The sequence below is a fragment of the Leptosomus discolor genome, chromosome 2, assembly GCF_034619465.1.
Source record: "Leptosomus discolor isolate bLepDis1 chromosome 2, bLepDis1.hap2, whole genome shotgun sequence".
Classification (NCBI taxonomy): Eukaryota; Metazoa; Chordata; class Aves; order Leptosomiformes; family Leptosomidae; genus Leptosomus; species Leptosomus discolor.
In genome coordinates, this window is record NC_141392.1 from 124096692 (window position 1) to 124111327 (window position 14636).

Below are 14636 nucleotides of genomic sequence, written 5' to 3' on the forward strand. Positions count from 1 at the left end.
AGGTGGGACTGAGGAAGGGTGCAGGCAGGTTGGAGGAGGAAAACTAGACGGGATGGAGGCAGCCTGGAGGAGGGAAGTAGGCAGGATGTGGGTGGGATTGAAGAGGGATGGAGGTGCTATGCGGGTGGGATTGAGGAGGGCTGCAGGCAGGATGGAGAAGGGGTGCAGGTGGGATTGAGGAGGGGTAGAGAAGAGATGCAGGTGGGATTGAGGAAGGATGCAGGCAGGTTGGAGGAAGAAAACTAGATGGGATGCAGGCAGGTTGAAGAAGGGATGCAGGCAGGATGGAGAAGGGATGGAGTTGGAACGCAGGTGGGATTGAGTAGGGCTGCAGGCAGGCTGGAGAAGGGATGGAGGCAGGCTGGAGAAGGGATGCAGGTGGGACTGAGGAAGGATGCAGGCAGGTTGGAGGAGGAAAACTAGATGGGATGCAGGCAGGCTGGCGGAGGGAAGCAGGCAGGTTGGAGAAGGGATGGAGGCAGGCTGGAGAACAGGTGCAGGTGGGATTGAGGAGGGCTGCAGGCAGGATGGAGAAGGGATGGAGGCGGGTTGGAGAAGGGATGGAGTTGGAACGCAGGTGGGATTGAGGAGGGATGAAGGCAGGCCGGCGGAGAAGGGATGGAGGCAGGATGGAGAAGGGATGGAGGCAGGTTGGAGAAGGGATGGAGGCAGGATGGAGAAGGGATGGAGTTGGCACGCAGATGGGATTGAGGAGGGATGGAGGCGGGATGGAGGAGGAAAACTAGATGGGATGCAGGCAGGCCGGCGGAGAAAAGGCAGGCAGGGTGGAGAAGGGATGGAGGCGGGTTGGAGAAGGGATGGAGTTGGAACGCAGGTGGGATTGAGGAGGGATGAAGGCAGGCCAGCGGAGAAGGGATGGAGGCAGGATGGAGAAGGGATGGAGGCAGGTTGGAGAAGGGATGGAGGCAGGATGGAGAAGGGATGGAGTTGGCACGCAGATGGGATTGAGGAGGGATGGAGGCGGGATGGAGGAGGAAAACTAGATGGGATGCAGGCAGGCCGGCGGAGAAAAGGCAGGCAGGGTGGAGAAGGGATGGAGGCAGGCTGGAGAACGGGTGCAGGTGGGATTGAGGAGGGCTGCAGGCAGGCTGGAGGAGGAAAACTGGATGGGATGCAGGCAGCAGGCAGGCCGCAGGCAGGCGGAGGCGGGGCGCGGGCGGGGCGCGGGCAGGATGCAGTCACGCCGGGGCGGGCCGCGGCCGCGGTGACTCAGACGCCGGGAGCTGCCCCTTCCGCGGGTGCCGAGGGACCGCGGGGCCGTGCGGGGCCGTGCGGGGCGGTGAGTCCCGGGGGCGGGGGGCCGGGGCCGGTCATAAGGAGCGCGGCGGGGCGCGGGTGCGGCGCTGCAGCGGGGGGCAGGTAAGGGGGGGGGGGGGGGGGGGGGGGCTGCTCTGCACGGCCCGGCTTGGGGTGGGGGGGTGGGGGGACACCCCCAAGACACGCGTATGGGGATGGGGCACCGGGGGGGAGCGGCGGGGCCGGGCGGGGAGCGCTGCGCCCGCGGGGGAGACCCCAGCCCTGCGCCCCTGGGGTGCTGCGACACCCCAGCCCTTCCCGGGGCAGCAGCAGGAGCGTCTCCCGCGTTTTTCCAGCGGCGTTTTAGGGGTCATTTTGAGCGTGGGAGGTGCAGGAGGGATGCTCTGCGGCTCGGGGGTGAGGGTTGTGGCAGGGAAAATGCTATGAACCGTCCTTAAAAAAAAAAAAAACAAAACCAAAACCCAGCAAACCTTCCTGTAAGTGGCAAGGCGAGGAGAGAAGAAACCTTGTTTTCATAATGAAGGCAGGAAAAAACCCCAGCCCAGCTCGTCAGCTGACGCTAAGATCGCTTTGGCACCCGCTGAAGTGGTTCTGGGAACATCCCGTGATGCGCGGCCGAGCTTGGGTCTGGCACCAAGGACCGTGGCTTGGGGATGGGGCTGGATCAAAGCTGCCTCGCGTGGTGTGCAACCTCTCTGCCATCCAACCATCCATCCATCATCGCCCTGACAGGGTCGTGCTGCAGGCGCGATGCAGCGGAGATCCCTTTTTTTTTCTTGTGTTTACCTCCAGGTTGCAAAGTCGAGGGCGCGGGCGAGGAGTTTCAGTAGCGCAGGGTGTCTGCTGCAGCAGCCGAGGTCTTGTGCAAGACTCTGGTTTAAGGATTGGCCTGTAAGAAGAAGAGGGGGGGAAAAAAAATAAATCAGTGCAGCTCTGTTTGGGAGGGATCTTGCACTTTTCGGTGAGCGTAAGCTGGAGAGGTGAGCACTGCAGCTTGTCTCAAGGTGTATTTATTTTGCCAGATGTCTAATCTGCGCGAATGATTTGGCTTTTCTGGAACGGAATGGGTGTGGGAAAGAGTGCCTCATGCCTTTTTTTGTTAAAAAAATAAATCAAGCTTTGATAATGGCTGTAATGAAGTCACCAGGCCATGAGTTTGGTGCATGCCTGTAGGGCCACCAAGCTTACCTGGTGGCACAGCAAGCTAAGCTGGATTGCTTTGTTCATGGGCCGGCTTTATTGTGGCTTAGAGTCACGCACAAGTACTGGCAACCAGAACAAAGGACAAAGCACAGCTTGGGTAAAGGGCTGCTTGCTGGAAGAGGACACATGACTTGGGCTTTGCTGAGTACCTCTCACCCTGGAGGGGTGGGGGTGTTGTACCTCTGAGGGTTGGACAGCTCTTATCTTCCTCAGACCCTTGGAAAAGGGTGTGTAGGTGCCTCAGTCTGTGCCTGGAGGGGTTTGGCCCAGACAGTGGAGGAGCCGAGAGGTGCTTCAGGGCTGTGACTTATCTTGTGGCCTGACCTGCCTAAACTGAGTCATGTGAGCTGGGCTTTGAATAGCCTGTTTTCGGGTTTTTTGTTGGGTTTTTGTTGTTGTTGTTTGGGTTTGGGTTTTTTTGACTTGCAGAGAATTGCCCAGTGAAATGGGACTTGCTGGCTTTGATTTCTGGGTGATGTGGAGAAGACCTTCTCGGTGGGACTCTGCAGTGGTGAACTGCAGAGGCGTTTGCTGTGGCAGGCACTGTTGTATCCCCCTTGGGCTCTGGGAGGAGGCTGTGGGACCCTGCTGATCTCTCGTGTAACGTGGTCCAAATAGTTGGATCTCTGTCCCTGAGAAAGCAGGCAGGGAACTGCCTCTGGCTGCCAGATCCTTCTGGTCAGGAGAGATGGAGAAGGCACCTGGGTGATGTCACCTCCTTCCCTTCCTCCCTGTCTCTCTGCCTGCGCCGCAGAGGGACTGCGGGTGGGTGGTGCAGCGCCAGCCGCAGCCAGCTCGCTTCGGGTGTTCTCTCTCGCACGCTGCAGCTGCTCTGAGCACCTCATGCTGGAGGGCCTTCAGCCTCAGTGCTTCCTCCTCGCTGGCTGGGAGGTGGGGGGGGGGGGGGGCTCAAGGGCTGCACTCAAGTGGCCCAAATTTCCTGTTTTTTTAAGGAACCAGCTGGCTGAATTAGGCGACTCCTGCCCAGGGTCAGGTGTGCTGGTGGGTAGCAGCTTTCTGGGGTTATTTCTTGCTCATCCCTCAAGAAATCACATTACCAGATCCTTCAGATCCCAAAACAGCAGGCTGGGGGCTTGTCCTCAGCAACCAGATCTGCAGCCTAAGAGGAGAGGGAGCAGCCTGCGGGGCTCTTTGCAAGCCCCAAACATCCCCCTGGCCATCTGAAGAGTTTGCTAGGGTGAAGCTTCTGTGCCTTAAGAAACCTAACAGCCAAGCTTTGCGTCTGTTTTCAAGCTAATAAGCTCTGGTGGGATGTGACCTGTGAAGACAGCCTTTGCCAGGGTTATCCTGAAGCTGTGAGGCACCTCCAGAGACCTGGAGGGTGCAAAGGGAAGGGTTGCTGGGGAGACTCCTCTGGCCTGCTGTGCCCTGCAGAATGAAGAGCAGATATCTGTTGGGTGCAGCAGCTGTTATGCAAGTTTGGGGTTGGTGCAGCTCTTTTGGTGGTGTTTAAAACGGCTGTGGGGCTTTAGGGGGAGGGAGTTGTGTGCGGAGGAGATAGCGGTGGTGGGGGAAGCTCGTGTGCGATAACGCTGCCATGGCAAGCGTCTTGCTGCTCGTGTCTGCGGGGAAAGGGGGGTGAGGGGTGGAAACCAGCAGCCTTTTCTTACTTGCTGCGTTGCTGCTGGGTTTTCTGTGCTTCTGGCTGCACGTGACTTGCTGGCGGTGGAAATTCATCCTGCGAGTCCCGTGCCTGCGCTCTCTCTATAGATTTGCTGTACACAGGGTGCTTGCCGAAGCCAGTGGGGCTTAGGGGGGAAGAAGTTGCATGAGACTGAGGATTCCTGCTTCCTTCTCTGCCCAGGTCTTGGGATGCTTCGTACCATCCAGCTGAGAGTATCAGCTACCCCCTGCCCCCCCCCCCCCCCCCCCAAGACCTCATGCCCATAGGAGGTTTCACAGAATCACAGAATGGTTTGTGCTGGAAGGGACCTTTAAAGCTCATCTAGTCCAACCTCCCTGCAGTGAGCAGGGACATCATCATCTAGATCACCTTGTCCAAAGCCCTGTCCAACCTGACCTTCAATGTTTCCAAGGATGGGGCATCTACCGCCTCTCTGGGCAACCCGTGCCAGTGTTTCACCACCCTTGTTGTAAAAAATTTCTTCCTTATACCTAGTCTGGATCTACCCTTTTTTAGTTTAAAACCATTATCCCTTATCATGACACTCCCTGACCAAGAGTCCCTCCCCACCTCTCCTGCAGCCCCCTTTCAGCACTGGAAGGCCACTCTAAGGTCTCCCCAGAGCCTTCTCTCCTCCAGGCTGAACAACCCCAACTTTCTCATGGCCTATAGGGAGGTTTCGTGCCCATAGGAGACCTGGCAAGAGGCTTGTTTGCTGGAACAACTGGCTCCCAGCTGTTTGGGTTGCGCTGGGCGACGTCTCGCTGCTTCTACGGGGTTTGCTGGCCGTTGGCCACGTCGTGGGGTGAACGCGATGCAGCAGACCTGAAAAGGCGAGTGCCTCTCAGAGGGGAAACTGCCTGGTGTCTTTTTGCAGTTTGGTCTCAGGTTGCCTGGAACTTGTGGTCTGGTAACCTGAGGATGTGAGATCTCCTGTGTCTGTCCATCAAGAGCTCGGTGCAAGCAGCCGTATCGATGTGGGAGGCTTTGCAGGGCAGGTTTCAGTGCATCAGCAAGTTTACAAGCATCCTGCTGAAAACAAAAGCGTATCAGGTGGCTTCTGGCCTCAAAAATGCCTCCCTTCTGTGCTACAGAAAATGTAAAGACTGCAGGAAGTAGAGAGGGTTTGCGTGGGGATTTTTTTTCTGTTGTTTGGTTTGTTTTTGTGATTTTCTTAAAATTTTTTTGTAAAGATTTTTTCAGTGGAAAAGGTGCTTCACCTCAGGCTGCTCACCTACAGGCTGCTCACCTACAGGCTTCCTATGGCCATGTTGAAGGGGCACAAGGCAAAAACCGCAGTAGCCATAGAAACGTGTGCTAATTTCTCTGGGTTTAACCTTCCTGCTCTATGAGCGTGGCAGGGATGCCAGCAATGCCAGCGAATCCCTGGTCTGGGAGAAACCTCTAAGCCAGCAGACACGCATGAAACCGCTTCAAAGAGGTGAGATTTAGGGGTAGGAGGACCCACATGCTGCTGAAACGTAACTAGCTTTTGGGCTGAGCGTCCTGCTGAAGGCATGGAGAGTGGGAAGTAAAATACATAAATGGTGAAAGGAGGAAAGGGAAGGAAAAAAAAACAAACGAGCCCCTTTATACAGTTAGCTGCAGCCGCCTGGGCATGTCGGTGGCAGAAAGTAGGACACTCCTGCTGGGTTTTCTTCTCTGGAAAGGCTAAACTTGGCTGTGAGTGGGTGGAGGCAGCCTGCATGGAAATGCGTGTGCGTCTCCCCATCCCCTGCCCCTGCTCAGCAAGCTTTGCTGCTGCGGGGCCGGAGGGCTGCTGGCAAGAGCTACATGTCCAGCTGCTCGGGCGTATTTGCCCAGAAGGGTTTAAGCCCAGGCTTGCAAAGGTGATTAAACATTCAGCTCGCTGAGATGACTAGGAATTAAAGCTTAACTATCTCTGCTGTTCAGGCTGCTGTGGAGAATCTGAAGTCTTTGGTTGCTCACTGGGCTCGGAGTTCATAGGGGTGGATGTGGGGTTGGTGGAAGGGGAGCTGGGAGGTTTTGGAGGAGGAGGAGGGTGCCCTGGTGTGTTTGCAGAGGTCAGGCAGCTCGTGGCCTGGCTGTGTGTCCGAGTCAGGCTTGGGGATGCGGAGCAAACTATGGCTGCTGGCATTGGGGGTTAAATCAGAGTTGGGCAATTTAATGTGAATTAGGTTAAAAGAGGTAGGAAAGCAAAGAAACCGCTGAGCTCTGGAGCATTTTTGGGCTGGGTGATGCTTGTGCTCCTGTATGGGAGGCTGTGGTCCATTCTTCCCTGTGCTCCTGGATTTCCCCTGCATCTCTGTTCCCCAATTTGGGACTTTCCTGGTGCCCTGTGCCAAGGGATGTGGCTTCACAACCTCCCTCCTGAAAAGCCCCAGTGGGAGGGGAGCACAGGCAGCAGCCACAGGCAGCTCCGGTGCATGCTGACCCCCCCTTCTGCATGGGCAGGGGGTCACTACCCCAGGACTGTGACCCTAATCGGGGTCTCCAGGGCAATGGGCTGGCCAAAATGAGGCCTTAAAGTCCAAAAATGTGACTTGGAGCGATGTCTTCGAAGGGAAGAGCCACTGCACTTAAGGCAAGGGCTAGCAACTCCCCAGGACTGCAGTTTGCCATGGAGGTGGGGTGTCACTTATTCCTTCTCCTTGTCCTTATTCTCCACTTTTGTGGAAGTAAACACAGCTTTTAATACCCTCCAAATCCCTTTGATCTGCTTCAGAAGATATTTTCCTGCTGCTGCTAATCCTGCAGTGGTCAACAAACCCGGTTGCCTTGTCTGATTTCTTCTGAGCTGGAGGAGAGGGGTTATTAGTCTGCTCCTGTGTCTCTCCTGACCTTTGGGGTAAATCGGGATCAGGAGGGACTTCGTGCAGCCACGTGTTTTATCCTCCCACGTGTTGCTGCGATGGTCCTCCTGCCAAGCCCTTGCTCACGGTCCAAGCCCGCCTTGGGAAAGTTTCCAATGATGGCCAAATCTGGCTGCAGGTGGAGTGTCCTGATCTGTAGCCAAGATGTGGCTGTCCGTGTCCATCCTGTGTGTCCTGGTCGCCTTCGCCAATGCTCGCAGCGTTCCTTACTACCCTCCTCTCTCCAGCGACTTGGTCAACCACATAAACAAGCTTAACACCACCTGGAAGGTGAGTACCAGGTTGGTTATGGGGCTTTTTTGGGATGCATTGCTCTACAGTCTCTTTGTGGGACTCAACAGCTGAGCTTTGGGAGTCTCACCATGGTTGTTGCATCAAACCAGCCTCAAACCCAGGTGACTTCTCCAGTGAGTTGATGCTGTCAGGGATTCCTGTGGTGACAGTAACTGTGGAGCTCCTCCTTTTTGGAGTGATGCTAAGAGGAGGAAACTCTGTGGGAGGCTGGAAACAAGCAGCAAGTGTCAAGCTGTAGTGGTGACCTGGCCAAACACTCCTCGGTCAAGCCGCTGTGGCCAAAGCCTGGAGAGCTGGACCTTAGCTTACTGGTTGTGATGCACTGATCCTGGAAGGGGCTGTGTTCTGTAGGCTCTCGGCCCTTGAGTTTTATAGCAAGTGTCAGACACTGGTTGGGTTTAGGGAGATCTGGAGCACCAGGCTGGTCCCAGCACTGCACTTGGTGGCTATGGAGAGTCATGTCCCATTTCTCTGTGTCTCTTCCCAGGCAGGGCACAACTTCCACAACACTGACATGAGCTATGTGAAGAAGCTCTGTGGCACCTTCCTGGGTGGGCCCAAGCTCCCCGAGAGGTGAGTGCCAGGAGAAGAAGACGAGGCCACTATAAAAGCTTGTGTGGATGCTCCTGGTGTGTCTGGAGTGGGTGAGGGTCTTTCCTGGCAGACTGTGAGCGGGGTTCTCCTGGGTGCAGCTTGCTGGACGTCTTGCATGGAATTAAGCACAGAAGTCCTGCCAGATAATTGTCCAATTGTGTAATTTGTACTCCTTGAAACTCAAAACTGGAGGAGCTGCTGACCTGGTCTGAGGACTTCAGAAGTATTTATTCTCCTTCAGTAAGCAAACAAGAGCCCTAGTCCTCCAGGTCACCTTCAGAGCAGGTTGGAGAGTCCTGTGCACCCAGACCTGTTACACTGGTGTTCCTACAACAGGATTTCTCTCTTCTCACTTGCAGGGTAGATTTCGCTGCAGACATGGAGCTGCCTGATAACTTCGACTCACGGACGCAGTGGCCTAACTGTCCTACCATCAGTGAGATAAGAGACCAGGGCTCTTGTGGCTCTTGCTGGGTAAGAGCATGGGTGGTTTAAAGTCATGTTGGTACAGAGTTTGCTGGATCAAAAACATGCTGTTGAGTTTGCTACTGAACTGCATAAATGGGGGGACATGAGGGATCTGAGCTTCTCGGTGGGCTTCTCCTAGCCAGGCTCGTGCTTGCTGCACTCATTGCCAGAAGGTTGCCTGGTTTCTGTCCCACGGCCAGCTCTAATGGTCTTCCCTTGGGTTTTTGTGGCTGCCTGTAGGCTTTTGGTGCCGTAGAAGCGATTTCAGACAGAATCTGCGTCCACACGAACGCCAAGGTGAGCGTGGAGGTCTCGGCGGAGGACTTGCTGTCGTGCTGCGGCTTCGAGTGCGGCATGGGGTGAGCTGCTCTTGGTTCTTGTGTACTTAAAAGGTGGGTGGGAGGAGCAGGGACACAACCTGAAGGTGCTCATCGTTTTAGCCCTGTCTTCCTAGTCTCCCTAATGAGCCAGAAGCCCCGCCAAGGGTTTGCGCTGTAGGTGCTGAAGTTAGGTGGGTACATAAAGGTGACTGCATGGACTGAAAGTCCCTCCGAGCCACATCTTGGCCCCAGCAGCAGTGGATGATGATGGCTGGTGGAGAGAGGGTGAGCACATAATGCTCCTTTCCCGTACAGAGCTGGTGGCTGCCTAAGCCAAAGGGAGGATCTTTTAGTAGCCCCAAAGCCTTGGTTTTCAGGCACAAGGCTTTTGCCTGTGGCTTTTGCAGTTAAGAGCAGGGTGGAGAGTTGAGTCTCCAAGCTGTGTGGCTGTTTCTGGTGGCAGAGGCTGACCAGGGACCTGGTAAGGAGGCACCACTGCTCTGGGATTGAGATGCATGGGTCCTCTTAGCTCCTTCTTGCCCCGAAGCCTTGGTGTCTCGAGGCCTAGAAATCCTGGAGAAGGCAGGGACAGACTTAGAAAGGTTTAACATGCTGAAAGCTTCCCTTCACCCACTCCAAGGTGGATCCATTTCCCCCACCTCCCCCAAGAGGGAATGGCTCTGAACAGGCTGGAGCTGGAACTGCTGCCTCTTTCTGCAGGTGCAACGGTGGTTACCCCTCGGGCGCGTGGAGGTACTGGACAGAGAGGGGCCTCGTGTCTGGGGGTCTCTACAATTCCCATGTGGGTAAGTCCTGGCAGATACCCTCGTGAAAGCAAAGAGGAGCACCTCTGCTTGGTTACAGGCTCTTGTCCTTCAGGGTGCTTCTCTTCTGGGCTGCATTCTTGGGGCTGCTCCATCCTTCAGGTCTGGGCTCAAACACCTCTGCTATCCCAGCTCCTGTCCCCATGGCTCCTTCTGGTCACCCCTTTGGGACAAGGGTCCCTGAGCAGCACCTACTGGCAGGAGACCCATCCAGGAAGGGAGCACAGTAGCCAGACTTAACAACCCCACAAGGCTCCCGCTTCCGTAGCGGGAATTCATCAGGGTGTGAATTTTTTTGTTGTTGCTGGGTTTGGACCAGTTCAGCACACTTTGGATGCGGGTAGGAGCCTTCCTGACATGTTTCCCCCTCAAAGCTTAACTTCCAAACTGGAAACCTCTGCCTCCTCCTACCATGGCCACGAGTTGGTTCGTGTTTCCATCTTTTCCATCACCTTGTCAAGAGGGAAGTGGTGGGAAGCAGGTCCAGAGGGAAACCCGCTGCTGATGCAGGGATTGCTCCTCTGGCAGTGGCAGAGCTCCCCTTGCTCACCCCCCACCGATCTGTGGTGTTTCTAGGTCAGCAGGGTAATAGCCTCTCTCGGGACATCTGGTGCCTTCTCCAGCATGGCTGCTGGGGACAGGGGTGCGTGGGGACAGCCAGTTCATGCCATCTCTGTCCTCGACAGGCTGCCGTCCCTACTCCATCCCACCCTGCGAGCACCACGTCAACGGCTCCCGGCCACCGTGCACTGGGGAGGGGGGTGAAACCCCCAGGTGCAGCCGGCACTGCGAACCCGGTTACTCGCCCTCGTACAAGGAGGACAAGCACTACGGTAAGGGAGGTGGCCTCCCACACTGCTTTGATGCACAGCAGCTCCAGAGCTGCTCCTAGTGGTGGCTTGGTAAGGTTGGACCTCTTCCTAAGCTGTTTTCTGTTGGCTGTCTTCTGTGTACTCAGGATGGGTGGTCCTGGGGCAAACAAAAGCCTGTCAGATGCACAGATTGTCTTTGCTGAGACTCAGCTGAGAGGGGGAACTGATTTGAGTCCTCGTGGGGCACGTGCCTGGCTTGAAGAGCATGCTGCTGAGCCCTGTGGGAGTCTGGTGTCAAAGTCACCTCCTCCTTGCTCCTTGGTGGTAGCCAGCCCTATACATGTAGGGTAGTCTGGCTGCTTCTTGGAGATTTGTCTTAGCCTCGAGTAATTTGGGCTGTTTTGGAAACGTGGATGTACAAGGGGAAAACTTCCCTTCCCACTGAAGCTGTCTGGAAGAGGTCGTCGGGTACAGAATAGCACCCAGGTTAAATCATTCCGTGTGGGAGAGGGATGGTTGGAGCCCACTTTTCCTGCCTGGCTGTGTCAGTGCCTCTGGAGCAGCTGGGTTTGAATTTAAGCTTTAGCTGGAGACTGCCTCTTGCAGGGGCACGCTGAGCAGTCTCTGTCCAGCTGTCCCCAAGGCCGGTGTGGCCTGACAATGCCTTAGTAATGGTGGGATTTTTTTTTTCCTCTCTAGGCATCACATCCTACGGTGTCCCTCGCAGTGAGAAGGAAATCATGGCTGAGATCTACAAGAATGGCCCGGTGGAAGGAGCCTTTATTGTCTATGAGGACTTCCTGATGTACAAGTCTGGTGAGCATCAGCACTGAGGCTGTAAAGGGAGCCCTGTTCCCTACTTCATCTGTAGAGTCTGTCTTTTGTGGCCCTCATCCCTCTACTCAAGTCTGAAAGGAGATCTCAAGGTCACACTTGAGTATTTGGAGTTGCAAGAACATGGGCAAATACCATCTCCTGTATCCATTGCTTCATAGCGAGGGGCGTAGGTGCTTGGGACTGGCTCAAGGAGGAAGCCCCAATGGGGAGTCCCCAGAATTGCAGCTGAGAACAACAGCTAGGATTTTAGGTAAAATCCTGGCAGATGGCTTTCCTGGTGTGGACCCCAATTCCCTGTCCTGATCTGCTTGGGATGTGCCACCTTTGGGACCCCTACCGAGTGTCTCTGGGTGTCCTACGTGTTGAGCTGATGCTTAGCATCAGTCTTTTCCTCCAGACTCTACACAAAGCTTCGGGTTTGCATTTAACAACGACAAAAAAAACCCTTCTCAGCTGGTCTCTGGGCTTTGATGTCGAAAGTCTCGCAAATGGGCAGCGGTCCCAAGTGGGAGGAGATGCGGCGCCCGTTGACGCGTTGGTGTGTTGCCTTGCAGGGATCTACCAGCACGTCACCGGCGAGCAGGTTGGGGGCCACGCGATCCGGATCCTGGGCTGGGGGGTGGACAACGACACTCCGTACTGGCTGGCCGCTAACTCCTGGAACACCGACTGGGGGGAAAATGGTGAGGTGCCCCCGGATGCTGCCCGAGGGAACCCCTTCCCCGTTCTCCTTGGCACGACAGGGAGGTTGACTTTGCTCTTGGTGTGTTTCCAGGCTTCTTCAAAATCCTCCGAGGACAGGACCACTGTGGCATCGAGTCTGAGGTCGTGGCCGGCATTCCCAGCACGGAGCAGTACTGGAAGAGGGTGTAACCCTCTTGATCAAACCACAAATAATCCTGAGTCCCCAATGCTTTTAACTGATAGCGGGTTGGGTGCAGAGCCTCCCCCCCTTCTAAGAGACTATAGTTGAGGTTACTTTATTAAAGCTTTTTATCTTTTTTTTTTTAATTATTTTTTGGTTTGTTTTTTTAACTGTATGGTGGAGCTGGAGGTGGAACTGCTCTCTGCAAGCCCGCTGCTCCTGGTGGGTCGTAGCTCTGGGGCATTCATTCCCTGTTCAAAGGGCTGCTGGAGGGCTTGCTGGCCTCTTGCGCCATGGTACTTGGTGAGCCTGGACCCCTTCCAGCCCAGTCTGTTACTGGGAGGGTAGGAAGCAGTAGCTTTGTGCTGGGACTAGGGACTTGGTGGGGCAGCGGAGATGGATCCTGCTGGGAAGCCATGGGTAATTTGTGCACCCCTGGCTGGGTTGGTCTGACTGTTAGCACCCGAAACAAGGAGGGTGTTAGCGTGTGCCTTGAATTGGCTAAACTTAGACCTATTAATGACAAAATACTGACAACCTTGACGTGGGGCTGGCTCTGGCCGCAGCTGCGTTAAGGCCCCTTCCTGCCTGCGACAAGTCCTTTGTGCATCACTTGCTCTGCTTCATCCATTCGGCTGCTTTTTAAACCATTTGCTCCTTTGCTTTTTTTTCTGCTGTAGTCTGGGGTTATTGATCCTAGGGAAGGGCCTGGCTGGAGCTCCATGAGCCTTTGATCAAACATCCTGCAAGCATCTTAGGAGCAAACCACTCTTCATCCGTGGCTGGGCAGCTTGGGGTGTGCAGCGAGTCGTGCCTGGGCAAAGGTGCTGCATCCAAAACCAGCGTGGTGCTTTGGGACTGCAGGTGCTGCTGAATGTTGAGCAGAGATGAGGGATGTTCCCCAGGTCTGCTGCAGGGAGCTCATGCAGATGCTTGGAGTTATCTTGCGAACTTGCACACAATTGAAGCCATGGGAGTTAAGAAGAAAAAAAAAAAAAACCACCTTATTTTTGTTACTGGGGGGAGGTGTAATATCTGTGGAGGAGGAATCATGTGATTTGCCAACACTAATATAGCAAAGGAGTTTTGGTTTGTTTTTTTTAAATTTTAAAGCACAAAGTTTATTGCTGAGCTGAAGCTACAGGCCTGCAATGTGTGAAGCAGGCTCTCCCTTGCACTGTAAAATAGCCCCTTAACTCTGCTTACTCAGACACCAGTGAGACAGAGCTGTGGTGTATGTGATTGATTGGAAGAACTGTGCCAATAAATGATTTCTCCAGTGTCTTGTCTCCGGGTCCTCGGTTGCTTCTGCTTGACTTCAAACCACTGAAACTATTCTCCTGGTGTTCTGCACATCGTGGAAGCCAGGTGAGACCTTTCTGTCTTCATACAAGGGCGGTCAGTCCCAGCCCTGTCCTCTGGCCGTACTGGTGACATGACTTGTGCTGACTCCTGAGGAGCTCCTGGGCCTTGCCTCTCCTGGTAGTGATGGGGAAGGTGCTTCAACATGGACCAGAGTGCACCCAGGCCTGCCCCCAGCATCTCTGCATGCCAGGACAGGGGGAGGGGGATGCCCCAAGGCACTGGAGAACATGCCTGCAGCCCCAGGCTGTGCCACCGCTCCTGCTGGCTGTAGGGCAAGGTCCATTAAAAGTTAATTTACTGACCTTTAGCTGTCTCTCACCCTGGTTAAAATTATTCCTTCAAGTCTGGCACGTAAGATTTTACTTTGATGCCCATGAGTGGCAGCAAGGAAGCATCTGCATTTCATCTGAGCTGAGGGTTTATAACTTGTGGCAGGGTGGGGAAATAGTGATGTAAAAGAAATGACAGCTAAAAAAAAATTACCACTTTTTTTTTTTTTTTTTCCCAAAGAAAACTTTAATTTCAACAAGACAGGAAGCTGCACAAAGAGAGCTACCGCAAGTTTTTTTTGAACAACAGGTTAGAACTATCTACATTGGTGCTTGTGGAGTCAGGGTCCTCCCTCTAAGTAACAGTCTGACTGCATGGGCTTGGCCTTGCAAAGGCCACCAAACCATAGGTGGCAGACTTCGCTCTGTCCTGCACCAGGGCACATGCTGTCCTCCCCTTCGCAGAGGCAAAGCAGCATTTGGGGGTGATAGGAACCGGGAAAACAAAAATCCACCCCTGGAAAACAGGACTTGCCTTTAAAGCCTTGTTTCTTCTTCTCACCCAAGCTGTTCCCAGGAGGAACACAGCCCACTTAGAAGTCCAGCCTGATGCGTTTCAAAACAGCAGTGGAAGCCTCTTCCAGCTTGCATGTCGGGCTAACCCAAAGAATCCTCCCAAGCCAGAGCCAAGTGGGCCAGGGAAGCCTGCCCTGGCCACCCCCTCGGTGGCTCAAGCCTTCCCAGCCCACGGCAGGGATCGCCGCTGCCTTTCAGGGCAGCCAATGCACCAAGGCCCCCCCCCAAAAAGCATCCTACAAGGGACAGCACGGTAGAAACCCTCACTCCCCTGCCCTGCAGCTAGTGCTGCTCTGCCACAGCCACCAGCCCCCTTGGGCTGAAGAAGTGGTGTAGAGCCCAGGACCCTGCAGTGGCGTCAGGCATGAGGTTATGAGCTCAGGGCCACGCAGGCACCTCCTTTCTCATTTTAACCACCTCCCCAGCTGCTA

General features: G+C 54.9%; 1 protein-coding gene across 3 annotated transcripts; it reads left to right on the forward strand.

Annotated features, from left to right (window-relative positions):
- The first annotated feature begins 1259 nt into the window (after positions 1-1259).
- On the forward strand, positions 1260-13277 carry CTSB (cathepsin B). 3 transcript variants are annotated; one of them, XM_086460351.1, is made up of 10 exons: positions 1260-1300; positions 7100-7251; positions 7763-7848; positions 8229-8343; positions 8578-8696; positions 9378-9463; positions 10168-10314; positions 10993-11109; positions 11685-11813; positions 11906-13277. In XM_086460351.1, the coding sequence occupies exons 2-10, from the start codon at positions 7126-7128 to the stop codon at positions 12001-12003; spliced, it is 1023 nt and encodes a 340-aa protein (XP_086316477.1). In that variant the 5' UTR covers positions 1260-1300; positions 7100-7125; the 3' UTR covers positions 12004-13277. The 3 variants fall into 3 exon arrangements, with proteins under 3 accessions (XP_086316477.1, XP_086316478.1, XP_086316479.1); XM_086460352.1 differs by lacking the exon at positions 1260-1300 and adding an exon at positions 1344-1380; XM_086460353.1 differs by lacking the exon at positions 1260-1300 and adding an exon at positions 5372-5567.
- The last annotated feature ends 1359 nt before the right edge of the window (positions 13278-14636 follow it).